The sequence below is a fragment of the Moschus berezovskii genome, chromosome 27 (assembly GCF_049115385.1).
Source record: "Moschus berezovskii isolate FMDL1 chromosome 27, NW_MosBer_1.0, whole genome shotgun sequence".
NCBI lineage: Eukaryota > Metazoa > Chordata > Mammalia > Artiodactyla > Moschidae > Moschus > Moschus berezovskii.
The window spans coordinates 42,457,725-42,479,751 of record NC_142486.1 but is presented as its reverse complement, the minus strand read 5'-3'; the positions used below and the strand labels follow the sequence as shown (position 1 = coordinate 42,479,751).

General features: G+C 52.0%; 1 protein-coding gene across 7 annotated transcripts in view; it reads right to left on the bottom strand.

Moving 5' to 3' along the window:
- Nucleotides 1–5,753: 5,753 nt before the first annotated feature.
- The window catches only part of LOC129545166 (liprin-alpha-1-like), a 257,633-nt gene continuing 241,359 nt past the window's right edge, over nt 5,754–22,027 (bottom strand). For 3 of the 7 annotated variants that reach the window (XM_088833137.1, XM_088833141.1, XM_088833142.1), the window contains exons 5-11: nt 20,267–20,413; nt 17,311–17,442; nt 15,581–15,804; nt 13,560–13,773; nt 9,256–9,395; nt 8,237–8,412; nt 5,754–6,931 (exon numbers count right to left, since the gene is read on the bottom strand). In XM_088833137.1, the coding sequence (XP_088689263.1) occupies nt 8,280–8,412; nt 9,256–9,395; nt 13,560–13,773; nt 15,581–15,804; nt 17,311–17,442; nt 20,267–20,413 (990 nt within the window). In that variant the 3' untranslated portion in view covers nt 5,754–6,931; nt 8,237–8,279. Of the gene's footprint in view, nt 6,932–8,236; nt 8,413–9,255; nt 9,396–9,948; nt 10,108–11,188; nt 11,274–13,559; nt 13,774–15,580; nt 15,805–17,310; nt 17,443–20,266; nt 20,414–22,027 lie in introns of those variants that run through there. The other 4 variants (XM_088833138.1, XR_016036623.1, XM_088833139.1 and 1 more) reach the window with 4 other exon arrangements.

Here is a 22,027-nt window from a genome sequence, read left to right as displayed (position 1 = left end):
AGAGGAGGTGATGTCGTGTATATGGTGGGAGTGGAAGGGAGTCCTCTATTATGAGCTCCTTCCAGAAAACCAAACAATTAATTCCAATAATGCTCCCAACGCTCTTCAGTTAGACCAACTGAAGGCAGCACTGGACAAAAGGTGTCTGGAATTAGTCCACAGAAGACTAATAATCGTCCATCAGGATACCGCAAGACCATATGTTTCTTTGATGACCAGGCAAAGACTGTTACAGCTTGGCTGGGAAGTTCTGCTTCATCCCCTGTGTTCACCAGACATTCCACCTTCAGATGTCCATGTATTTCGGCCTTTACAAAATTCTCTTGATGGAGAAAATATAAATACCCTGGCAGAGTGTGAAAGGCACCTGGAACAGTTCTTTGCTCAAAAAAGATAAAAAGTTTTAGGATGATGGAATTATCAGTTGTAAGTTGCCTGAAAATTGGCAGAAGGTAGTAGAACAAAATGAATGTGTTGTTCAATGAAGTTCTTGGTAAAAATGAAAAATGTGTCTTATCTTTCCCTAAAGACCAAAGGAACCCTTTGGCTAACCCAATATGTAAGTGGAGCTTGACATTAAAATCAGAATGTTTAAAGTTAAAGGTCAGTGAACATTCAGTTGTTAACGGTAAGCCAGCATTTCTTTTTGCAGTTTTGAATTGGTATTGAGCTGGTGTGAGGTGATACCTCTTTAGACTTTTGATTTGCATTTCTCTGATAATTAGTGATGGTGAGCGTTTTTCTTGCGCGTAATGGCAGACACTAAGTCTTCCTCAGAAACACCCTCCTAATCTCCGGCCCATGTTTCTGGGACTGTTGGTGAATTTATATTGAGCTGCAGGCGCTGTTTGTTTTGGAGATGAATTCTTGGGGTTATCTATGTTTACAAATATTTCCCCTATTCTTAGGATTATCTTTCCTTTAGGGTTTCCTTTCCTGTGCAAACTTTTTAAGGGATAGTTAGTTCCTGTTTTCTTATTTCACGTTTATTTTTCATTATTCTAAGAGGTGGATTGAAAAAGAACTAGATGTAATTTATGGAAAAGTGTGCCTTTTCTCTATTTTTCTCAACAATTTCATGGTATCCAAGTTTCCAGTAAGATCTTTGTACTTTGCAGAGTTTATTTTCGTGTGTGGTGTTAGGGAGTCTTCTATTCTCATTCTCGTTTTCATTAAGTAACTTCCACACCATCCCACATCGTGGCTGTTACCAGTGTACATCCCAGGCATTGGTGCAGGAGGCTTCCCTTTTCTCCACGTCCTGGGCAGCACTTGGTGTTTGTATAGTTTCTCATGATGGCCATTCTGACTGGTGTGAGGTGATTAGTCCATGTACTTTTGATTTGCATTCATTTAATGGTGAGTGGAGTAGCTTTCCCTGTGCTTTTTGATCTTTTACAGGGTATGATTTACCACTTGAAGTTGGCTTCTTGAAAGTGTGCCCTATTTTGAATTCTTTTCCGATGGTTTACCTGGGGACGACTTGATGGCAGGCATCATTTACAGCCCCACAGGCCTTGTGAACGTCAAGTCCATCTGCCCACCTGGGTTTAAAGTTGTTGTTATGGGAAACGGCCAAAAGGTGGCAGCATTTCTTCATGCCCGTCTCTGGTTTCTAGGGCACGCAGAGCCTTAGAGAAACTCCTATTCATCCAGGTTTCTTGAGCTCACGTAAGCCTTATGAAGAAAGCTGAGCACCGAAGAATTGATGCTTTTGAACTGTGGTGTTGGAGAAGACTCTTGAGGGTCCCTTGGACTGCAAGGAGATCCAACCAGTCCATTCTAAAAGAGATCAGTCCTGGGTGTTCATTGGAAGGACTGATGCTAAAGCTAAAACTCCAATACTTTGGCCACCTCATGCGAAGAGTTGACTCACTGGAAAAGACTCTGATGCTGGGAGGGATTAGGGGCAGGAGGAGAAGGGGACGACAGAGAATGAGATGGCTGGATGGCATCACCGACTTGATGGACATGAGTTTGAGTGAATCCTGGGAGTTGATGGACAGGGAGGCCTGGCGTGCTGTGGTTCATGGGGTCGCAGAGTCGGACACGACTGAGCGACTGAACTGAACTGAAGCCTTGCCCTGAAGCCCTCTTAGTCAGTTACAGAGCTGACTGCATCTTAATAAAATTAAATAACTTTGCGGGTGTGTGAGAAGTTGATCTGTGTATTTAGTTCCTGCTTTTCCACTCTTAGGCCACTGGATAAAGCCTTTGGTGTGTGTGTTGGTCTCAGCTTTTGTTTCCTTATTCATTATTTGCCTACTTAAACCAAAATGGCAAAAAAGAAATGTTCCCCATTGATGCAGAGAACCTCAGCTAGGCTCAGGCCAGAGCAGGGTCTGTTAGACTGATAAGTGGCCTGTGCCTGTGGGGTGGGTGGAGGGTGCACCATGGCCACAGCACTGGTTCCCTGGACAGCACGGATTCTTATGGGCCTGGACCGTGTGTTCTTGTTTCCCTGTGCCACGCTCCTCTGTTCCCAGTTTGGGCAAATCCGTCACCCGGTCATCACAAACAGGGTCAGATACACGTGGACAAAAGTGCAGTGGCAAACTCAGCCGTTTTAAAGGGCTGCTGGCTTTTTGCTTTTGTCCTTTGTTTTAAAATCTGTCTTGTTTTCTGTCCTGTAATTTCCAAGGATGATGATAAAAGCTTTAAGAGGGCACCTTCTTGGAGAAAAAATTCAGACCACAGGATGTCCGTGGCTCAGCTGCTGGGCGCGCAGAGGCTCTGCCCGCAAACGTCCGGGTCCGGCCTCTCTGCCCTCGCCCTCGGGGCAGCCAGAGAAGATGCAGCCGCCCGGTAGGTGACAGGTCGGGCGGCGTGCGCAGCCCTGGGCTAGAATGGTGATGAGCTGGAATGGCCTGCTTGCCAGGTGACAGAGCTCCTTTGTGCCATTGCATGCCCAAGGGTCAGTGCTCCGCAGTGAATCCCATCTGTTCACAAACGTTCAACCGTCATGGTGGTGGTTTTTTTCAAGTTCTTGTCCGGTTGAATACTAGCATACTCTTCCAACTAATAAAGCTGAGACGTGTGTGTGTTCTCAGAGCATTAGATCGACACCCGTGCTTGTAGAGATGTGTGTGTGGCTGGCAGCTCTCAAGAGCTCTTTCGTGAAACGGTAGGGTCGCTGTCAGGCCGCACCAGTTGCCCCTCAAGGGCTCTCCGCGCTGGGAGGACCCCGAGTCCGTTTTCAGCGACAGCAGCGTCCACCTTCCTGTCCTCCCCCGTCCTCACTGCAGTCGGCCCCTTGCACACTGTCAGTCGATGGGGCGGAGGAAGAAGTTGAGGCCGGGAGAGGTCCTGCCCAGAGTTTGGCCAGGCCGTGAATACACCGGCCTGGCAGTTGTCCTTTCAGACCCAGCTCTGGTTTCCCTCTGACAGCCTCTCTGCCAGAGAACGCTGCTACTTCAGGCTGGGCGCTCAGGGCCGCTGTGTCCCCACTTGATAGCAAGACCGATGGCCAGACAGCCTGGGCCGGGGTCGGGCTCTGCGGCTCAGGAGACGCCCTGTGCCCCACCCGCGACCCCGCAGTGTCCTGTCCGTGAGAGGGGCGTCTCAGCGGCTCCTTTCTCCCCGGTTGGCTGCGCCGGCCACACTGGGGGTTCCCAGAGGGAGTGTGCGCTCACCCCATGGGAGCGGGCCTGGAGGGTCTCTTTGGTGCCATTTGCTCCTTGTTATTAGCCCTTCCCATGAGTAGATTCATAAGCTTTGCTCTCACAGAGCAAAGTACACTTGGGTAAAGCCTGTGCTAAGCTGGGCGCTTTCGGTGAGGAGGCTGACGGGGAAGCGGCATCATCTCTTCCCAAAACTCAATCATACGCGTCACCAGGAGTGAGGGGAACCCAGTGACTCTCCTTTTTAAACTGCAGTTTTCTTCCAAGGAGCATGCAGTTCATTTGTACAAATCTTAACTGCAGCTTAGCTTTCAGTCGATTGAAGAGTCTAACTGCTTGCATTTTTATTTTCCACTCTCATTATAAATCCAACATTTCCCTGTCAGCTGACATGGTGATGTAGACGTTATTAGAAACAATCCTAGAAAGAGGCGTTGGGAATATAATATATGGGAGATGACCTTTCACAAACCGCGTGAGATAGGCAGGGCACACACTGTGTAACTGGGTTGTTTTCATGGCTTTTGAAGTTGCAGTGCAGCAGGTGTCCGGGGCTCCTAGAATCAGAGGGTTTACACAGCTGGCCTGCTCCATCAGTAGCCCCCGCCGTATTCAGCCCTCTCTGGAACCCTGGCCAGAGACTCATCAGATGTGTTCCTGGAGGGCCCAGGGAAAGACAGGAAACGTTGAATTGGGAGCAGCGGGTTTCTGCTAGGGGGTTATGGAGATTTCTTAGTCAACTTGGGCGTGGGTCAGGGCTGATGCATTGGGCCCTACAGCCTGTGTTGTGTCGAGAAAACAACGTCAGTGGTGACATTTCTGAGGGAGGCTGAGACTGAGTTTCTGCTTTCTTAGATCAGCCCCGTGCTCAGCCCTCCCTGAAGCGGCCAGGCCACCGGGCCCCGGCCACTGACCCGCAAGTAGCCAGTCCCTCCCCAGGTCCCGTCTCACAGACCATCCTGAGGGCTGGAAGAGAGGTCCCGCAGCCCTGTGAATCTGGAGGTCTAAGGAGAGACTGGCAGCTGCTCACGTGGAGGAGCTGTCGCCATGTTGGCGTTTCTGTCATCAAATGTGCCGTTGCTGCTCTAGTGTGACGGCCCCACCCCGGGTGGCAGGGACCCCCAGATGGCAGCCCCCAGGCTCGCTCTTCCCGGCTCATCCTCCCTCTAGAAGGTTCCCCAGACCCTCAGTAGCAGTGGGCGCTGCTGCGGGTGTGAGTGCGTGTGTCCTCGTGCCCCGTGTGACGTTGCACGGCGAGCCGCACTGTGTGTGCACGCTTCCTCCCGCGCTCGTGGGACCAGGCAGCGTGGCGGGAACGCAGAGGCTGGATTCCGCTACAGTCAGGACTTGCTCCTGCTGAGCTTCGGGGTGAGTACTGGCCAGCCTGGTCCCGCGGGGGCACGGAGGCCACGCCCTGGGTGTGGAGGGCCAGCGGGTCTCCGGAGGTCGGCATGGGAGAGCCCTCAGCAGCAGAGAACATGACCTTGGCACCTGGCTGGCACCGGACTGGTCAAAGCACGGCCCGAGGCTCCCGCACATCCATGCGCACGGGTGTCCCTCCCACAGCGGCAGTCCTGCCAGCCATGCCCTGCGTGCACGGTCTTGCAGGGAGCAGGGCCCAGGGTGTCAGGGTTCTCGAGGCTGCCCTGCCCTGGGCCTCTCCGTGCGGAGGCCAGCGTTTCTCACGGAGGTGCACCGGCATCTGGGGCTCGGCCGCCGCTCAGGGGCCACCCTCCCTTGCAGGTGCTGCTCTGGGTGGTCCTCTGGTGGGGCCGGCCCGGGGGCCCAGCTCTGCTCGAGCCGCTCTGAGGGCAGGAGGCTGTCTGCTCTGTCCTGTTCCCCTCTCAGCTAGAAAGCTGGATTGTGTTTGGGGCATTTTTACCAGCAGCTTTTAGCTATATGTCAGAATAAAGTCCGCCACAAAGATCTCTCCTTGATCTGCTTGGTCCTCCGTGTTTCTCTGAATTCTCAAAGCCCCTGAAGCCCAGAATGGGGTGAGGGTGGGGGTATCTGGAGGGGCAGGGGCTCAGGCACCAGCCGCCATCCCAGGACTGACTCCTCTGTGTGTTTCTAGTTTACCCCCACTACTTCTACAGGTGATTAGACAGCGTCCACGATACAACGGAGACTACATTTTCAGCTCGATGCAATCTTTAATCTGTTGATACTTGTTATGTGGGCCCGAAGATATTTTATTACAGGGTTTTTAATCAGACCCTAATCCAGCATCAGAGGGTTCCCCCAGCATCAGACGTTTGCCCATAGCGTGAGGCCCACTCCAGCATCCGACCCTCCCTCAACATCAGAGGTTCCTCCAGCATTAAGCCCTCCCCCCGCATCAGACCTTTCCCAAGCATCAGGCCCTCCCCCAGCATGAGACCCTAGTCCGGCATCAGGCCCTCCCCAACCCTCAGACCCTCCCCAGTATCAGGCCCCCCACCTCCAGGATGAGGTGTGGCACCCCACTCCTCTGATGCTCCTTAGCATACCCAGGCAGCCCCAGTGCAGCAGGACAATAGCTCTTGCAGGAGGTGCATTTTTACGAATCACCTGCGGAGCAGCAGAAGCTGGGGTTTCTTTCAGGTCAAGGAGAGACAAAGAAGAGGCACTTGTGCAGGAGGCAGTGGTGGCTGTGGGCACGTTCCCCAGCTCTGCTTCCTCCCCGTGGGGGCTTTGCTTTCCTGCTCCCTCATGGACCCCAGGGCGGTGTCCTTCCAGATTCACGGTCTCCGTGATGTCTCAAGCCCAAGTCCTGAGTTGCGTCCCGGTCCTGCATGGCAGAGGGCTGGGAACACCCAAGCTCAAGGGCTGAAAAGATCCCGGGGGATAGCGGGGCCCCAGAGGGTGGCAGGGCAGGGGATGAGGGTGGCCGCCCACAGAGGGCCCCGCAGCAGCACCGGAAGGAGAGCAGTGATGTCTTAGCTCACTCGGGGATGCTGCCTGGCCGAGCACTCAGGGATGTTACCGCTGGCAGCTCTGGGGACGCAGGAAGCCCGGTGAGTGACACGACTCCACTTGGGCCGTGTGGGTGGGCACTGCTGACCATGGCCTCGGTTTCCGTTCCGGTTCCACTGTCCCTCCGAGGACTGACGGGCTCGTCTTCAGAATGGCACAGGTATTCTCCTTATGTGGGTGAGTGCATCCCTGCTTGTTTCCGTCAGCACTGCTGTTGCTCATCCTGCGTCTCCCTCTTTACAAACTGTGCTCGCTGCTCTTCTGGTTTAACTTAGGAGCAGCCCTTATTTTCTGCATTTCCTAGTTGTCAGCGTTCACTGGGGCTTTGCAGGTGGCGTTCGTGGTAAAGATCCTGCCTGCCAATGCAAGAGATAACAAGAGACGGGGGTTCGATCCCTGGGTCAAGAAGATGCCCTGGAGGAGGGCATGACAACCCACTCCAGTATTCTTGCCTGGAGAGTCCCCTGGACAGAGGAGCTAGTGGGCGACAGTCCCTGGGCTTGCAGAGTGTCAGACACGACTGAAGCAGTTCAGCACACACTCAGGTTTTAGTTCAGTCGCTCAGTTGTGTCCGAATCTTTGCCGCTCCGTGGACGGCAGCACTCCAGGCTTTCCTGTCCTTCACTGTCTCCTGGAGTTTGCTTAAATGCACGTCCACTGAATCAGTGATGCCACAGAACCATCTCATTCCTGCTGCATCCACTGCAGAGGCGGCGGGGATTCGGCAAAGTGCCCGGTCCCGCCGCGTGGGTGTGAACCTGCCTCACCACTCCCTAACCGCGGGGCCATGTCTCCTCTGTAAATCGGGAGGTGGCAGCCCCTGCTTGCTGAGGGGCACGTGCAGCCTCTGGTGCACACTCAATGCAGCATCCCTTGCAGCGCTGTATTTCTGAATAACAGGGAGAGATGTAATAACCTGCTCCTTTTCCCCTCTTGTCCCTAAACTGTGCTCCAGACCACATCTGCGTTACCTACCCCTGGTACATCCCACGCCCAGCACAAACAAGACACTCAGCAAATATCTGGCTGGAGAGGCAGGAACACACCCTGTCCTCCAGGAGATGGTGCCGAGCGCGGTGGGGGCCTGGTGATCACACTGTGTGCTGAGGAGCCCCCAGGGGGACCTGCGCGGCTGTGGGGTGGGGCGGGAGCCGTGGGCAGAACCCCTGACGAGCTCCGGGGGGTGGGGACGGTGGCAGGAAGGAGGGGGCTGTTTCTTGCGGGCTGTCCACACCTCACCCCTCACGGATGAACACTGAACCGTTTCCAAACACCTGTCACTGTTCTGGAGGAAACAATCATTGCCCTGCTCCTTCCTACTCAAGCAATTTCGGAGAATATGTTTCTAGCATTGGCGTAGAAACATTTGCGTTATTCATTCCATGCTCCCTTCAACCACCCATCCAGCCAGCCATCTGTTCATCCATCCATCCACTCACTAATCCATCCACCCATTCACTGACGAATTCATCCATCCATCCACCCAACCACTCAGTAACTCATCAGATCATCTCAGACCCACCAAGAAGACAGACGCCTCCTCTGCTCCTGCTCCCAGGAGGACCCCCAGCCTGAGGGACAGGTGCCTCGTGGGGATGACGGGGGAGACACAGAAGGGACATGCCTGCAGGCCCCCTAACTCTGAACGGTGAAGCACCCACCTGGTCCTAATGCCTCCTTGCCGGGGTGTCCAGGCCGGCCCTTTTACTTCTTTTGAAATATGCGGCTGATGGAGTACCGGATGCTTTTGTTTTTTGCCGCTTTGTGTGGCGAGTCTTGGCTGCTGCTGCTGCTGCTGCTGGGGTTGCTCCCGGGGCTGTCCTGGGAACCTGTCAAGCTTCAGGGAGAGAAAACAACCGTTATCCGGCACCCTCGTGCAAACGCACACCAGTCCACAAGACCTACTGATAGAACTGGGCACCCGGCAACACCCGCGCCTCAACCTCGCAGCAGACCGTGGAGTCTCCTTCACCAAGCACACTCCACACGAGCAATGCGGGCTCCCGGCCACAGACAACCACCTCGGGAAGTTGCAATTCCCTGCCTCTAGCTCTCGCCCAAGGAGGGCTTGACTCCAGGCCAGCTGGTGCAGAGGGCGCTCCGACCTTCCCTCAGGGTCGCTGCTCGGCAGGTGACGACACTCCCAGAGGACTATCTCCTCCGCTCTGGGCAGTCCCCCTGCCTCCCGCAGGGTGACCGCCCCTGGCCGTGGAGGGAGAGCGACGGACACCGTGCAGGGCTGCTGGTCAGGAGACCACACGTGCCCTCCATCGAGTGCTGCCTGGCTCAGGACGGGAGCTCGGCAGGTGGTGATCTGAATGAGGACAGTGTCAGTCACGGGAGTGGACAGAGTCTCCTGAGAGGAGACCCTTGAGGAAAAGGGAGGGACCCTCAAGAGTGAACCCGAGAGGCAAGGGGCCGCCACCATCAGGAACGCACCCCGGGCCGGGCAGACCTCTAGCAAGAGCAGGAAGAAAGCTCCCACAGGAGTCAATCTGTTGAGATGGACCTTTCCTAAAATCACTGAGGTCACTGAGCCCTCCTGCCCCAGCACCTGAAGTCCACCACTAAACACAGGCTCCGAACCCAGTGGGATTCCTGTAAAATCATCCTTGCAACTCTTTCAAGACTAGAGGCGCAGGGCTCCTGAAACTGATGCCAAGGCGCGCAGGCCCCTTACTTGCAGGCGTCCCTGATGGCCTCGTGGCTGGCTGTGTGCAGTGCCCCCGGGTGCAGCCGGTCCAGCTGAAGGGACTGCGGCGAGGCAGGGGTCGAGGTTGTGCCTTCGATGTCTCCTACCTCTTCCGGGATAGCTGGCAGCTGAGGGAATGAGGTCAGTGTAAAATTGGGTAACAAAAGACCGTCGTAAAAGGCAATCTCACAGGTTTTACATTATAACCAGAAACTTATTTGAAAATCTATTAGCTATGCTTTCCCCCAAGTACAAAAGAAACCCTTGTTATAGCTTAACGCCATCTTAAAGGACTGTCTTGTTCAAGAGAGGCAGGGCTATGGGGCAGGAGAGCACCCGACTGAGTGCAGAGACCTCGGACCAGAGCCTCCCTGCAGCCGGGCTCTGCCCTCCCTGGAATCCCACAACCAGATGGCCCTGCCAGGCAGGAGGGCAGAGCGGTGCCAGCACCGTGAACCCTGCATGGCATGAACTGCCCTGTTGAAAGGACTGTGCTCATCACCAGACGCTGCTCAGAAGCACCAGTTGCAAGAGTGAGAAACCTCTCAGCAAAGCCGTCCAGACCTTCCTGTTTGAAGGAGGAAAGGACACTGCTTGTGCCACCACCCAAGAGCATGTGTAGTGACGATGCAGGTTACTGGAACCCATCACGACCAGAGAAACACAGAAAAGGTAGCTAACCCCTCCATGTGAACACCACGGGTCTGGCTTGTATTTCTCGGGAACACACAGACTGGGGGCTACACCCTGAAGTGCTCACACGCAGTGCGAGTGTAACTTGCTCGCTGTGGTTTCCATACAGCACCCCTAGGCCTCACTAAGAGGTGATCTTGTGTCAACCTAGAGCAGAGGAATGGGGAGGGAGATGTGAGTTAGGTGCAAAGGGGAGGGGACATATGGGCCCCTACTGCTGGTCCATGTTGAGGTTTGACAGAGCGGCACACCCAGGCCACCCACCCCAGGGTGACGGCGCTGCCTGAACTGGAGTACGGCTGCCCGAGGCCTGCGGGAAGGCGCCAGGAGTGCTCGGTCAGCGGGCTGGGAGCGGGAGAGGGACGAGGAAGGCCAGCCCTCGGGGCACTGGACTCCAACAACAGGGGCTCATCCAAGTGACCTGAGGGGAGCGGCTCCGACCTCCCTCCATCAGGGATGCCGTGATGGACACGAGAGCCTCAGGAGGAAAGCGGGCTGGACGGGACCACGGGTACGCGTCCAGGCTCTGATCAGACCAGTCTGCACCGCACTGCTGTGTGTGCGAGCCTGGGCACGGTGCCCAGCCTCTCTCAGCCTCAGTGTCCATGTCTGCTGAATGGGGATAACGGCAGCCTGGACCTCACCTGGGTGTCTGCGGGATGAGATGACAGGCTCGGAAAGCACTCGACACGGTGCCCGGTGCACAGAGTCTCCTGCACACTGCTACCCACCGTCAGTAAATTGGCTTCCCGCAAATCTAACATCTATGCCTTTTAAGAAAATCTAACAGTCATGTCTTTCAAGAAAACACTGAGTGGAAATTCCATGGTGGTCCAGAGGTTAGGACTTGGCACTTTCACTGCCGGGACGTTGGTCTGATCCCTGGTTGCGGAACTAAGATCCCATAAGCTGTGCAGCATGGCCAAAAATATAAGGAAAGAAAATTTTAAAAATAACCAATAATACTATGTCTATTATAAAGAAGCATGAGATGATTAGAAGGCAAACAAGTGGGAGAAAGGCAAACTGTTACAACTGTCCCAACGAATGACCTATTTCCAACAGAATCATCAGCATATTCTACGTGGTGGGTGAGTTTCATGACTTCCATTAAAACGTCAGTTATTCACCAGTACATAACCACATAGTGTTCACTCACATTAAATGACAAGGACTATTTAACACTTCACAGAGAAACAAAGGCATGCTAAAGTGTTAAGGAGTTTACCTTTCAACGATGCTTCCTTAAATCACTAGGCTGAGAGATGCATGCAAAGAAATGAAGAGAAACCACATTTCTTGCGACTCTGAAGCTAAAAAGTCAAGAATCAGTATAGGCAAAGACAGGAAAGCAAAAAAGACTGCAAACATATAAGTGAGATGAAGATTTAGAGAACATGTAACTGGAAACACAACATTTTTTTTGACCACAGAAATTAAATAAGCTACTGAAGATTTACTAGAGAAACACTATCAATTATCACTCAGAAGATACAATTCCATTACAACATCATGATTTAATAAAGCACAGCATTCTGTACAATAAAGGGCCTTAACAGTTGTCTATTCTCAGCCAAACTTCTCTATCAGTTAGTTTCTCTCAACAAAAAACATGTTCAACGTTAAATTAGTAATTTAACTGATGAGGAAGTTACCATAATACCTATTTCAACACTGAACAAATCTAACCACTTATTGGACATTAATGTAAAATCCTTACATAGAATTTGATTTAAAACTTCTCAAAATAAATTCATTAAAGCAGGTTCCCTGTGAAAATATGTAAGAATGAAAGCTAGCATAATAGCAGGGGCAGTCTTTACATTTTATTAACCACAGAAGATACTGTTTTACAGAGTCTAAGAGAGACATTAACTGTGCTAAAGCTGATGAGATTGAGAGTCTTAAATACAAGCACCAACACAGAAAGGATATTGTGTCAAAAGTCCATTAAATCTACACTTAAGAGGGTCATTTCTTTATGTAAGGATCATCTCATTTATGAAGTACACATGTTATGTAGTTTAGGATCCATCTACATTATGCTTGTGACTGCATGCTGCTGCTGCTAAATCACCTCAGTCGTGTCCGACTCTGTGCGACCCCACAGACGGCAGCCCACCAGGCTCCCCCGTCCCTGGGATTCTCCAGGCAAGAACACTGGAGTGGGTTGCCACTTCCTTCTCCAGTGCATGAAAGTGAAAAGGGAAAGTGAAGTCGCTCAGTCACATCTGACTCTTAGCGACCCCGTGGACCACAGCCTACCAGGCTCCTCCGTCCATGGGATTTTCCAGGCGAGAGTACTGGAGCGGGGTGCCATTGCCTTCTCCTGTAACTGCATAGTGAGACGCTAATTCAGACTGACTGCTATGGGGGAAACACATCGCTTAATGAGACATGAAGACACAGCACAAACCCGACTAGGGACACACGCTGGGGAGCACAGCACCGCTATGACCAGAGCAGCGGGAGGACGGGGAGGGGAGGGGGATGGGCAAACGACAGCTGACTGACGACTGACGGACCGTGGTCCCATTGACAACGACTACGCAGACAGAGGATGAGACAGGAAATCAAGACCAGTGACGACAGCAGACACACGTCGGAGAACTCCAACAGCAAGGAAGACACAGACAGAACTGTTCTTTCACAGATACTCGGAGAGAAATCAAGCATGAACCCACAGAGAAACCGTCAAAGAATTTTAAATTTCAACTACTTAGCCAATGATGCAAAAGATAGAAACAGCGTGTCAAAAGACCACAGCGTGGACTAGTTACCACTTCACATGCCGCGAAAATGATTCACAGTGAATTTAATTACATGCTGACTAACAGTGTAGCTAACACGAAACGGGTGGTAACGGGAAAAGGTGATAATGCAAGTGCACTTACAAAGCAGTGCTGAACACGTGGTTTCATGGGGTAAACAGCAATGCACTCACACAACCTAAGCTAAACATGGAAGCAAGCTGGGACACGTGCTTTAGAGCCACACACTCTGTCGCCAAAAGCCCTAGGTCGTCATCCTGTTTTTTGACTCCGAAGAGTGAGGAAGCCCGACTTCTTCCCTGGGGCCCTGGGGCCCCCGGCTTTTAACCTGGTTTCACACGCAGAGCTGGCCTGAGCGCGCGGCCAGGCCCATCAGCAAGCAGACCAGTTGAGATTCTTGGGTTTTGTTCCCACCGCATGCCCTGCACCCTGCAGCCAGGCATCCCCAGTGGAAAATGTGTGGCACGGTTTGCACACGCCATGAGAGCTGCCCATGGTTACTTTCACAAAGCTGCCTGCTCCCTGAGAACAGAAACTTCCCTGCAGCTGCTGTGCCCAGCACAGGCCAGGCCCAATGTGCTGAGTACACTGAGGCAGGCTCTGACTGAGTTCATGATGACATGCTAAGCCAGTGGTCCAAATATCAAGACTAATCTGTCACTGTGCCATTATGGAATGATTACAGACTAGGCAGTTTTAAAAATCTTAGACCTCTGAGCATAGCAAATGTATCTGATTTTCTTCTGGGTAAAAAGAGAAAAAACAAACAAACAAAAGAAAACCAGTGTGCTGGGGGACGGACGCGGCAGGGAGGAGGCAGACACATACCCGAGTCGTGTCTACTTCCCTCGGAGGGCTGCGCCGCCTTCTTTGGGGCTTGGAGCGCCCACTGCTGGGCGAGCAGGAGCCGGCAAGCGAGGAGGCCGCATCCAGGTTGAGGGAGCTCTCTGTTTTACAACGACGGAGGTTGCCTAAGCTCCCCCTGCCCACCCTTCTCTCAGTCTCCTCGGCCAGCAGCTCCGTGTTCTTCTCTTTGATCAACCTAAAATAGAATAAAACCCGTCACCCGCCTTTGTCAGCAGAGGAGTGTGTCTGGACAACACATTTGGGCTGGCATTCTGTGTCACGATTAGCAAATTCCAGGAACACTTGCTCAATTAACATCTCAGCACAAAGGTTCAACTTTCCCTCTTTTGAATATCCTCAAACTTAGAATAACTTAGCACTGAGTCTTACCAGGTGGCCCCGATCATTCACGTTTGATTTCCCTTATTTACTCTAACATTCTGACGGGCCTGGGTGGCGACTCTCCCCCTGTGAGGGGACACCTGACGTTGACAACCTCTACCTTCTCCCTGCTCTCAGGGCAGACATGCACGTCAGTGCCTCAAGTCTTTCCCACTGGGAGTCGGGAACTCTGTACGATCAAAACAGCGATGCACGAACAAGCTGGAGTTTCTAAACACAAGTCTCCAGACCAGATGAAGTGCTGAGTTGATCTTTTTTGTGTGTGAGGTTGTATATGTACAAACGCATCACTTGATGAAGTTCTCCCCCAGCTTTGTGTGAGTTTCTGGATTCATGCCAATGTGCCGCATTAACCTAGAATTCACGGTTACTGCTCTTCTCCCCTAATGTGCCATGGAGGATGTTATACAGCAGTTTAAATACTCAACTATGCAGATAAAAGGACTTTCAAATTAAAATACAAGATTCTTACAGGAACTAAACTCTCCAGTTTCACTTCTGCTTATACATCCTGAAAGTTTTTCACTGTTGATAACAAGTTGATGGACAGAATTTACCATTTACATCAAGTCAACTTGTTGCATAAGGAAAAATCACTTTTACCTGACAACTTGCTGTAAAAATAAGACTATTAATATATAACCGGTCATTCCATTTTTCCTGCGGGGACGGGGAAAGACAATCTTTCTGAGCTCGTCTGTGCTCAAACACGGCCCACAGAGCAGTCTGTCTATGGCGTCAAAAGTGCAGGCGGCACCACCTGCGTTTGCTGGTTGTGCCGTTCACCCCCTGCCTTTCCCCCGGGCTCCCCACGCTCGACCGACAGGAACGGGCACCTCGGCCTCAGCTGACGTGACGAGAACAATCTGAGCAGCAGCTCTGCCGGGTCCTGTGCAGGGTCGCCGGCCTGCGGCCACTCTGAACGTGGACTCGGGACAGGGGAACCGCTGTGCGGGTGTGGCACCAGGCAGGCCTCAGGGCCCCCAGCCACCTGGCTGTACCCAGGCCCAAGGCCCCCTGCTCACCACCAGGCGGGCCTTTGGATTCTATCCCCTTTTGTAAAATGTTATAACTGCCAAGAAGGTGTCTAAAGAAAACATCTTAAATATACTGATGAGATGAGAAAAACTCAAACACATGTCCTTGGACCACTGTCTTCCAACAAGCCAATCTTCACACTGCATTACATGAAAAAGGAAAATGCAGATCTGAGTGGGAATCTGCCAACCCCAAAACCCCAGCTTTTCTGATCCAGGCGGCTTTTCACCAGAACGTGGGAGGCTCTGAGCGACACATGAGGGCGCGCCCTCAGTGCTGGAGGCTGCACGGGCCGCAGGGGACACCGCCTCAGCACCTCACCCACCTTGGGGCTCAGAGCTGAGGGGGGACACCCCACAACGCCCCCCACAGAGTGCTGACACCACACTGTGGACAGAACGCCCTGGATGACTGAGCTCTATAATCAAGGGCAATCTTGGAACTGAAAATTCTTGAGGCAGACCTGCAGTCAGTGTTCTTACTATGGAACACTCAGACTTCTCTAAGAAGACAGCTCCTCAGAGAAACCAAGTTTCCGGGGAGCTGGGATCAGGCGCACCCACCGGATCTCTTCGTTGATGGCGTCCAGCTGCTCCTGAAGCGTCACAGTCAGAGTCTTGGCATCGACCTGCCCGCTGGGCGACAGGTGAGTGGCCGAGGTGAAGAGGGTGACCCCGTCGCCCTCGCCGTCAGACACGCCCTCGTCACTCTCGAACGCCTGGGCCACGTTGGCCAGCACGCTGGCTTGCTGCGCGTGCTCCCAGCCCTGTTCCTTCAGGGTCTGCACCTGGGCACGAGAGGACCACGTCTCGTCAGCGACATTCAGAGCAGCTCAAGTCTATCAGGAACTGAACACAATTTTACATGGAAGCCCTGACTGAGGATAAATGGGCCATGCTTAGGAGACACTGCCATCTCTCAAGCGAGCAGTACTGAAGAAACAGGCAGGAGGAGAATTCAGTTCCCACATGGCCTGGTGACACTCAGGCCTGGTGACTTAGCGTGGACAGAAGGCAATCCTATGAGGTTATTCACAAGGGAGGGCTGATGGAGTCAGAGACAAAAACCAAACATTAGAAAAATACATCCATGCCCCCATCAGCCAGGCTGAAGGAAAAGAAGGAAAAGCAATCCTTCAGCTCCGCAGCCGCTGGGTCCACCTCAGCTCTCATCACTTGTACTGGTTCACCAGGGAGGGCCGTCCTCGCAGGTTCCCAGCCCTCCGATTTCCAGGCTGGTCTGAATACCCACAGACAGGAGCGAGCAGGGGCAGCCAGGGGACAGGAGGGCCAGCCCTGCCGCGGCTCTCCTCTCGGGGCACAGGCCCTCAGCTGTTCTGGGCGGTGCCCCTTGCACCGCAAGGGCGGCTCTGTCCTCAGAGACGCACGGGAGCGTGCCTGTGGGGCCCCGTGCCGCCCTCCCGCTCTCACACCTCACACCCTTCTCTCCGCAAATGTCCCCCCGGCCCCACTGTCACCCAGGTCCTGCCTTCTTTTCCCAGACATGACCTCAAAGCAACTGAGGGGCAGCCTCGAGATGCTGGCTGGCCAGCTCCCGGGGTCAGTGCCCTCGGCCCCTGTCTTCGTCACGACCCCTCCCCAGGGCAGAGCCACCCCCTTCGCTGGCTCCAGGACCACCTGCCATCATTCCTGCTCCGCTCCAGCGAACCAGCTGTCTATGGGTTCACCCCCATCAGCCCGGTCAGCACATCCTCTCCCTTCCCGCGCCTTCAAATCGCACAACGGCAACCAGCAGATTCCTCCTCCAGGGCTCCCTGCAGCGCCTGCTGCGGGTCTCTGAAAGTTCCCTGAGAACGGCCTCTACTGTCCCCCTCCCTGCCTGGTCTCCAGCTCTCTGCAAGCAGGCGGTGTGCCCCGCCCCGCAGGGCAGCCCCCCGGGGGCTCCCAACCACTGGACTGCCAGCAAAGCCCCAGAAATAAACTCCTAAGAAAGAAATGAAGGGGTGAGGGTGGACCGCGAAGAAAGTTCGAGCACGGCGGCTGCTAACACTGGGGCCATCGGCGGATCCGGCTCACTGATGCTTTCTGTAAGGGTTGTGGGCACACATCTACGTCTGTTCCTTTACACACTGCCTGTGGATGCTGTCACGCTTACTGACTGGCATGAAATGCTGCTACTCCATCATTCGTAACCAGTAAAGACATTCACTCTGGGGCCCTCTTGGGAATAGTTTTCCAACTGCTGTCCTGGAGCTTTTCCCCACACACAGACCAGGCCGGGATAGGCCACGCCAGATGGGCCTCTTTGTAAAGGGGCCATGGGGCTGGCTCACCTTATCCTCCAGAGCAGCCATTCTCTCCTTCAGATGAAGCTGAAGCCTCTCATCTGATTCGGACACAAGCTTATCCATGGTATCTGATAAGGGTTTATTGTGTTCTTCCTTCAAGTCTTCTCCCTGCCTTGTCTAAAACAGGAAAAACAAAAACTCATAAACTTCAAGAGCAAAGTACAGTCCTTCTTTTAAAAGCACCGGGGAGCCGCGACATCAGCGGCCTGTGTCCTGGTTCCCGAGGCGGTCCCTTCCCACGGCCACCTCTGGTGGGCTCTTGAGCATCACCAGAGCAGACGGGCAGGTGCAGAGGGAGGCAGGGACTTCACTTGTCAAAGGTCACTCCCAACGCTTCTCTTTGGCTGAGCGCCTGGGGGACCTTAGTGTCACCAGCCATTACCTGTCGGAGGAGCTCGGGGAACAAGCAGATTTACACTCAGAAACAAGCAGACTTTAAAGGGGATCGGCTTACACACACGTTGGTAGAGGAAATTCCCAGTATATAAACAGAAGCCTGAGTCTGGTTTAAGGGGGTAAAAGGAATTCAAGTTATAAAGCAAAAGGTGAGAAAATTCATTTTGGGAAAAAAGCCAGTGGAGATAGACTTGCACATATTTTTCTTTACGTGCAACATCACTTGAATTCTTTGAAATGACTGCTGTTGTTCAGTCGTGTCTGACTCTTTGTGACCCCATGGACTGCCGCACGCCAGGCTTCCCTGTCCTTCACTATCTCCCAGAAGTTGCTCAAACTCACGTCCATTGGGTCAGTGATGCCATCCAACCGTCTCGTCCTCTGTCGCACCTTCTCCTCCTGCCTTCGCTCTTTCCTAGCATCAGGGTCTTTTCCAATCTGTCAGTTCTTCGCATCAGGTGGCCAAGGTATTGAACCTTCAGCCTCAGCATCAGTCCTTCCAATGCATATTCAGGACTGATTTCCTTTAGGATTGATTGGTTTGATCTCCATGCAGTCCAGGGGACTCTCAAGAGTCTTCTCCAACACCTCAGTTCAAAAGCATCGATTCTTTGGTGCTCAGCCTTCTTTACGGTCCAACTCTCACATCCATACATGACTACTGGAAAAACCATAGCTGTAACTAGGTGTTCCGTTGGTGGCAAAGTACTGTCTCTGCTTTTTAATATGCTGTCTAGCTTGGTCATAGCTTTTCTCCCAATGATAATTCATGTTCAGATCAGTTCACTTGCTCAGTCGTGTCTGACGGTGCGACCCCATGAACTGCAGCATGCCAGGCTTCCCTGTCCATCACCAGCTCCCAGAACTTGCTCAAACTCATGTCCACTGAGTTGGTGATGCCGTCCAACCATCTCATCCTCTGTCACCCACTCTCTTCCTGCCTTCAATCTTTCCCAGCATCAGGATCTTTTCCAATATGAAAATTCATATTAAAAAACTGGAAATAATTACCTGAAGCAATTTCTAAATGTAATAACAAAGTTGGCAAGTCTGTCTTTTATAAAATGAGCATCAAGCTCATGGTTTAAAAAGCTGTTTTAGGACCTACTGTATAATGATCTGTTTGAGATTGGCCCTGTGTTAGAAATTGCTGAGGCTAATTGCTGGGTCATGGGTATTTATTATACTGTATTATAGAATTGGTATATCATTATACCACTTTTGTGCACGTTTGAAATTTTCCATCGTAAAAAATTTAAAAACAGGTTATTTTCTGTTAAAGTCTTCTCCAGCAACACAGTTCGAAAGCATCAATTCTTCGGTGCTCGGTCTTCTTTATGGTCCAATTCTCACACCCACATGTAACTACTGGAAAAACGATAGCTTTGACTATATGGACCTCTGTCGGCAAAGTGATGTCTCTACTTCTCAATATGCTGTCTAGGTGTGTCATAGCTTTCCAAGGAGCAAGCATTTTTTAATCTCATGGCTGTAGTCACCGTCTGCAGTGATTTTTGAGCCCAAGGAAACAAAACCTCTCACAGCTTCCACAGTAAGGCATCGGCATTCAAATATTTTTAAAGCAAAACAAAAGTTTACTTTGAACTGGCTTAGTCATAAACAGCATCCCGAGCTCAACAGCCTCTGAGCAGCTGTTCTGAAAGTAAGGAAGGGCACCCCTGATCGGGAGACACTGAGCTCTCTGCCTAAGCGGGGAGGGCGCCTCACCGTGGGTCTCACTATGGGAGTCAGAACCACTGCCCCCTGGGAGCCCGCGTCTGAGGCTCTGCAGTCCAGGCCCAAGAACACAGGCATGCTGGGGACAGTACTGACACGTGAGGCTTTAAAACCCTCAGAAAACAATAGCATATGGTACGTAGTATTTTCTGATCTGCCTTTGGCAGCCACTATTTTGTATATCGTAATGCATTCCACCTCATACATTTCAATGACTTTCTAGTGCTTTATTTCTGTGGTGGGGCCAATGATACACTTTGGCACACACCGGCCCGACTCGCTTTGTTTGAGAGAAGCCAGATTTGGTTTTCCTGGTTAAGTCCTGATTATCTGAGACCACACAGGAACAGGAGCGAGTAAGGCTCACCAAACCATAGGAAGGACAAACCCTAATCAGACCGGAGCTCTAACCCTGCCTTTTCTCACAGTGACCCAGTTCTCAACAGGCAGCCCGCTGCCCTGAATTTCCCTGCTGTTCTCTGCTCTTTCAGTAAAAACGCTAACAAGCCAACAGATTCGCGTTCAAGTAAAACAAGGGCGTCAGGAGAGGAAGTCCACAAAATGGTGAAACCAAGTCCCAAATAATTCAAACCTGGAAGTTGCAGTCACCCCCAATCTTTAAAAAATGCATTTCCTTCCAGTACAGCTGATTTACCATGATGTGCTTTTGAGCGCAATGTTTTAGGGTCATAAGAACTTTACACGGGGACTTGATTTCCAACGTGGGAGTCACACGAAAAGGTCTTTACCTTCCCTCCTCAGTAAGGCAATGCTATAAAGTCAGACACAGCCCAGTAAAGGCCATTACCTGTCGATGCGCAGAATCCTCATCTGCGGTTTCATTTCCAAGTTTAGCACTGAAGTCATGCACACAGGCAGCTTCGCGCTGGGCGGCGAGGGAGCGTTTCTCTAGGGCAGTGATTCTCTTTTCCATGTTCTCCTTCAGGGCCATGGCCTACACCGGGCATTGCAGAGGAGAAAAGCTAAGTCGTTATCATGGAACACTCCGATACACTTAGGAGTAACAAAGCTGGACTAACTCCTAAGTTTCAAATCAAACAGAAAGTTAGCGTCCTCAAAATTAAACTCCTAGACGTGGCAGTTTTCTCAGACGTGAGCAAAAACGCACCTACCTCAAAGGTCACATTGGCCACGATGGGCACCCATCTGTCTGAATGTTCTATCCGGCCACTCAGTTTACCAAGCTTCTTTGTTATATAATAAACCCAAACAGCAAACAAAAAGTATACTAAACTACCCTGTTATTGCAAGAATTCCAGGAGGGAAGGTATCTGGCATGAAGTCAGGACCTCTGTCTGCTACACCATACAGGCAGACTTGACCCAGAACAGGGAGGGACCGCCAACAGACCCAAAAGGGAGCTCTGAGGCTTGTTTCCTCGGGTAACAGTTGGAAAAATCTCATGCAATTTCCTCAAAATTAAAGTAAGAATATTAACAAGTGGAAACAGAAGTCAAAGTGTAACACAACTGGAAGCAGCCTTCTCAAGCAGAGTTAAACCACACGTATGAAATGCTCACACCAGGACCAGAACTTGCTGCTGGTGCGACTCCTGTCCGCCAGCTCAAAATCCATTTCAGGTCCCTCCGCAGTCACTAAGTAACCAATGTGGGCCAAGTCCTAACATTAAAAGTGAAAGGTCTTCAAAACGCTTTTTCCAGAATTCTCAACGTGTTAAACCCTGCCACCTAATCTCCTCCTGTTGCCAAAGAGTAGTGTGACAAGGTTATACAAACATGTGCAAATATTTCTGTTTTGAGTTCTCACACAGAATTCCTCACACCAAGCTACTAAACAAGTACACCTGCTGGAACACATGCTGGAGGGGCTCTGTCTGAGACGGTGTCACGGGGGAGGGGTGGGGCAGGGTGGGCGCTGTCTGTCTGCATCCAGAGGAGAGGTGAGGCTCACAGGAGGAGGCCTGAACCCCCAGCACTCTTTTGTTTTCACAACCACCGTGAGGTAGTTTCTCATAAATCATGACACCCGCAGACACGACCGCCAGAAACATCAGGATTCTACACAGTTACATAGCTCGGGCCTGAGGACCTGAGGGTGAGCAAACGCCACTCGACTGGTCGGACCGCCGGGATCACTGTCACACATCCCTCCCTGTCAAGGAGCGGAACCTCAGCAAACCAGAGAAGACGGCCAGGCAAGCTGCCTCGGCAGAGCCCACACAGCATGCTCCCATCTCTCCGAGAGAACGGGCTCCACAAATGTCACCAGACTCGCCTGAGCGGATCAGAAGGAAATTTCAGCATCGTCAGGAATACATTCGACAGGCAGGTGGGGGGGATGAACTGGGAGACTGGGGCTGGCATATATACACTGCTGATACTACGCATCAAGTCAACAGCGAGTAAGGACCTAGTGCACAGCACAGGGAAGGCTCCTCAGTGCTCTGTGGTGAAGGAAATGGGTAGGAAATCTAAACAGCAGGGATATATGTAGAGATATACATATATACATGACTGATTCAGTGTGCCGTACAGCAGAAATTGACCCAGCGGTGGAAAGCAACTACATGCCAAGAAAGGAATGAATG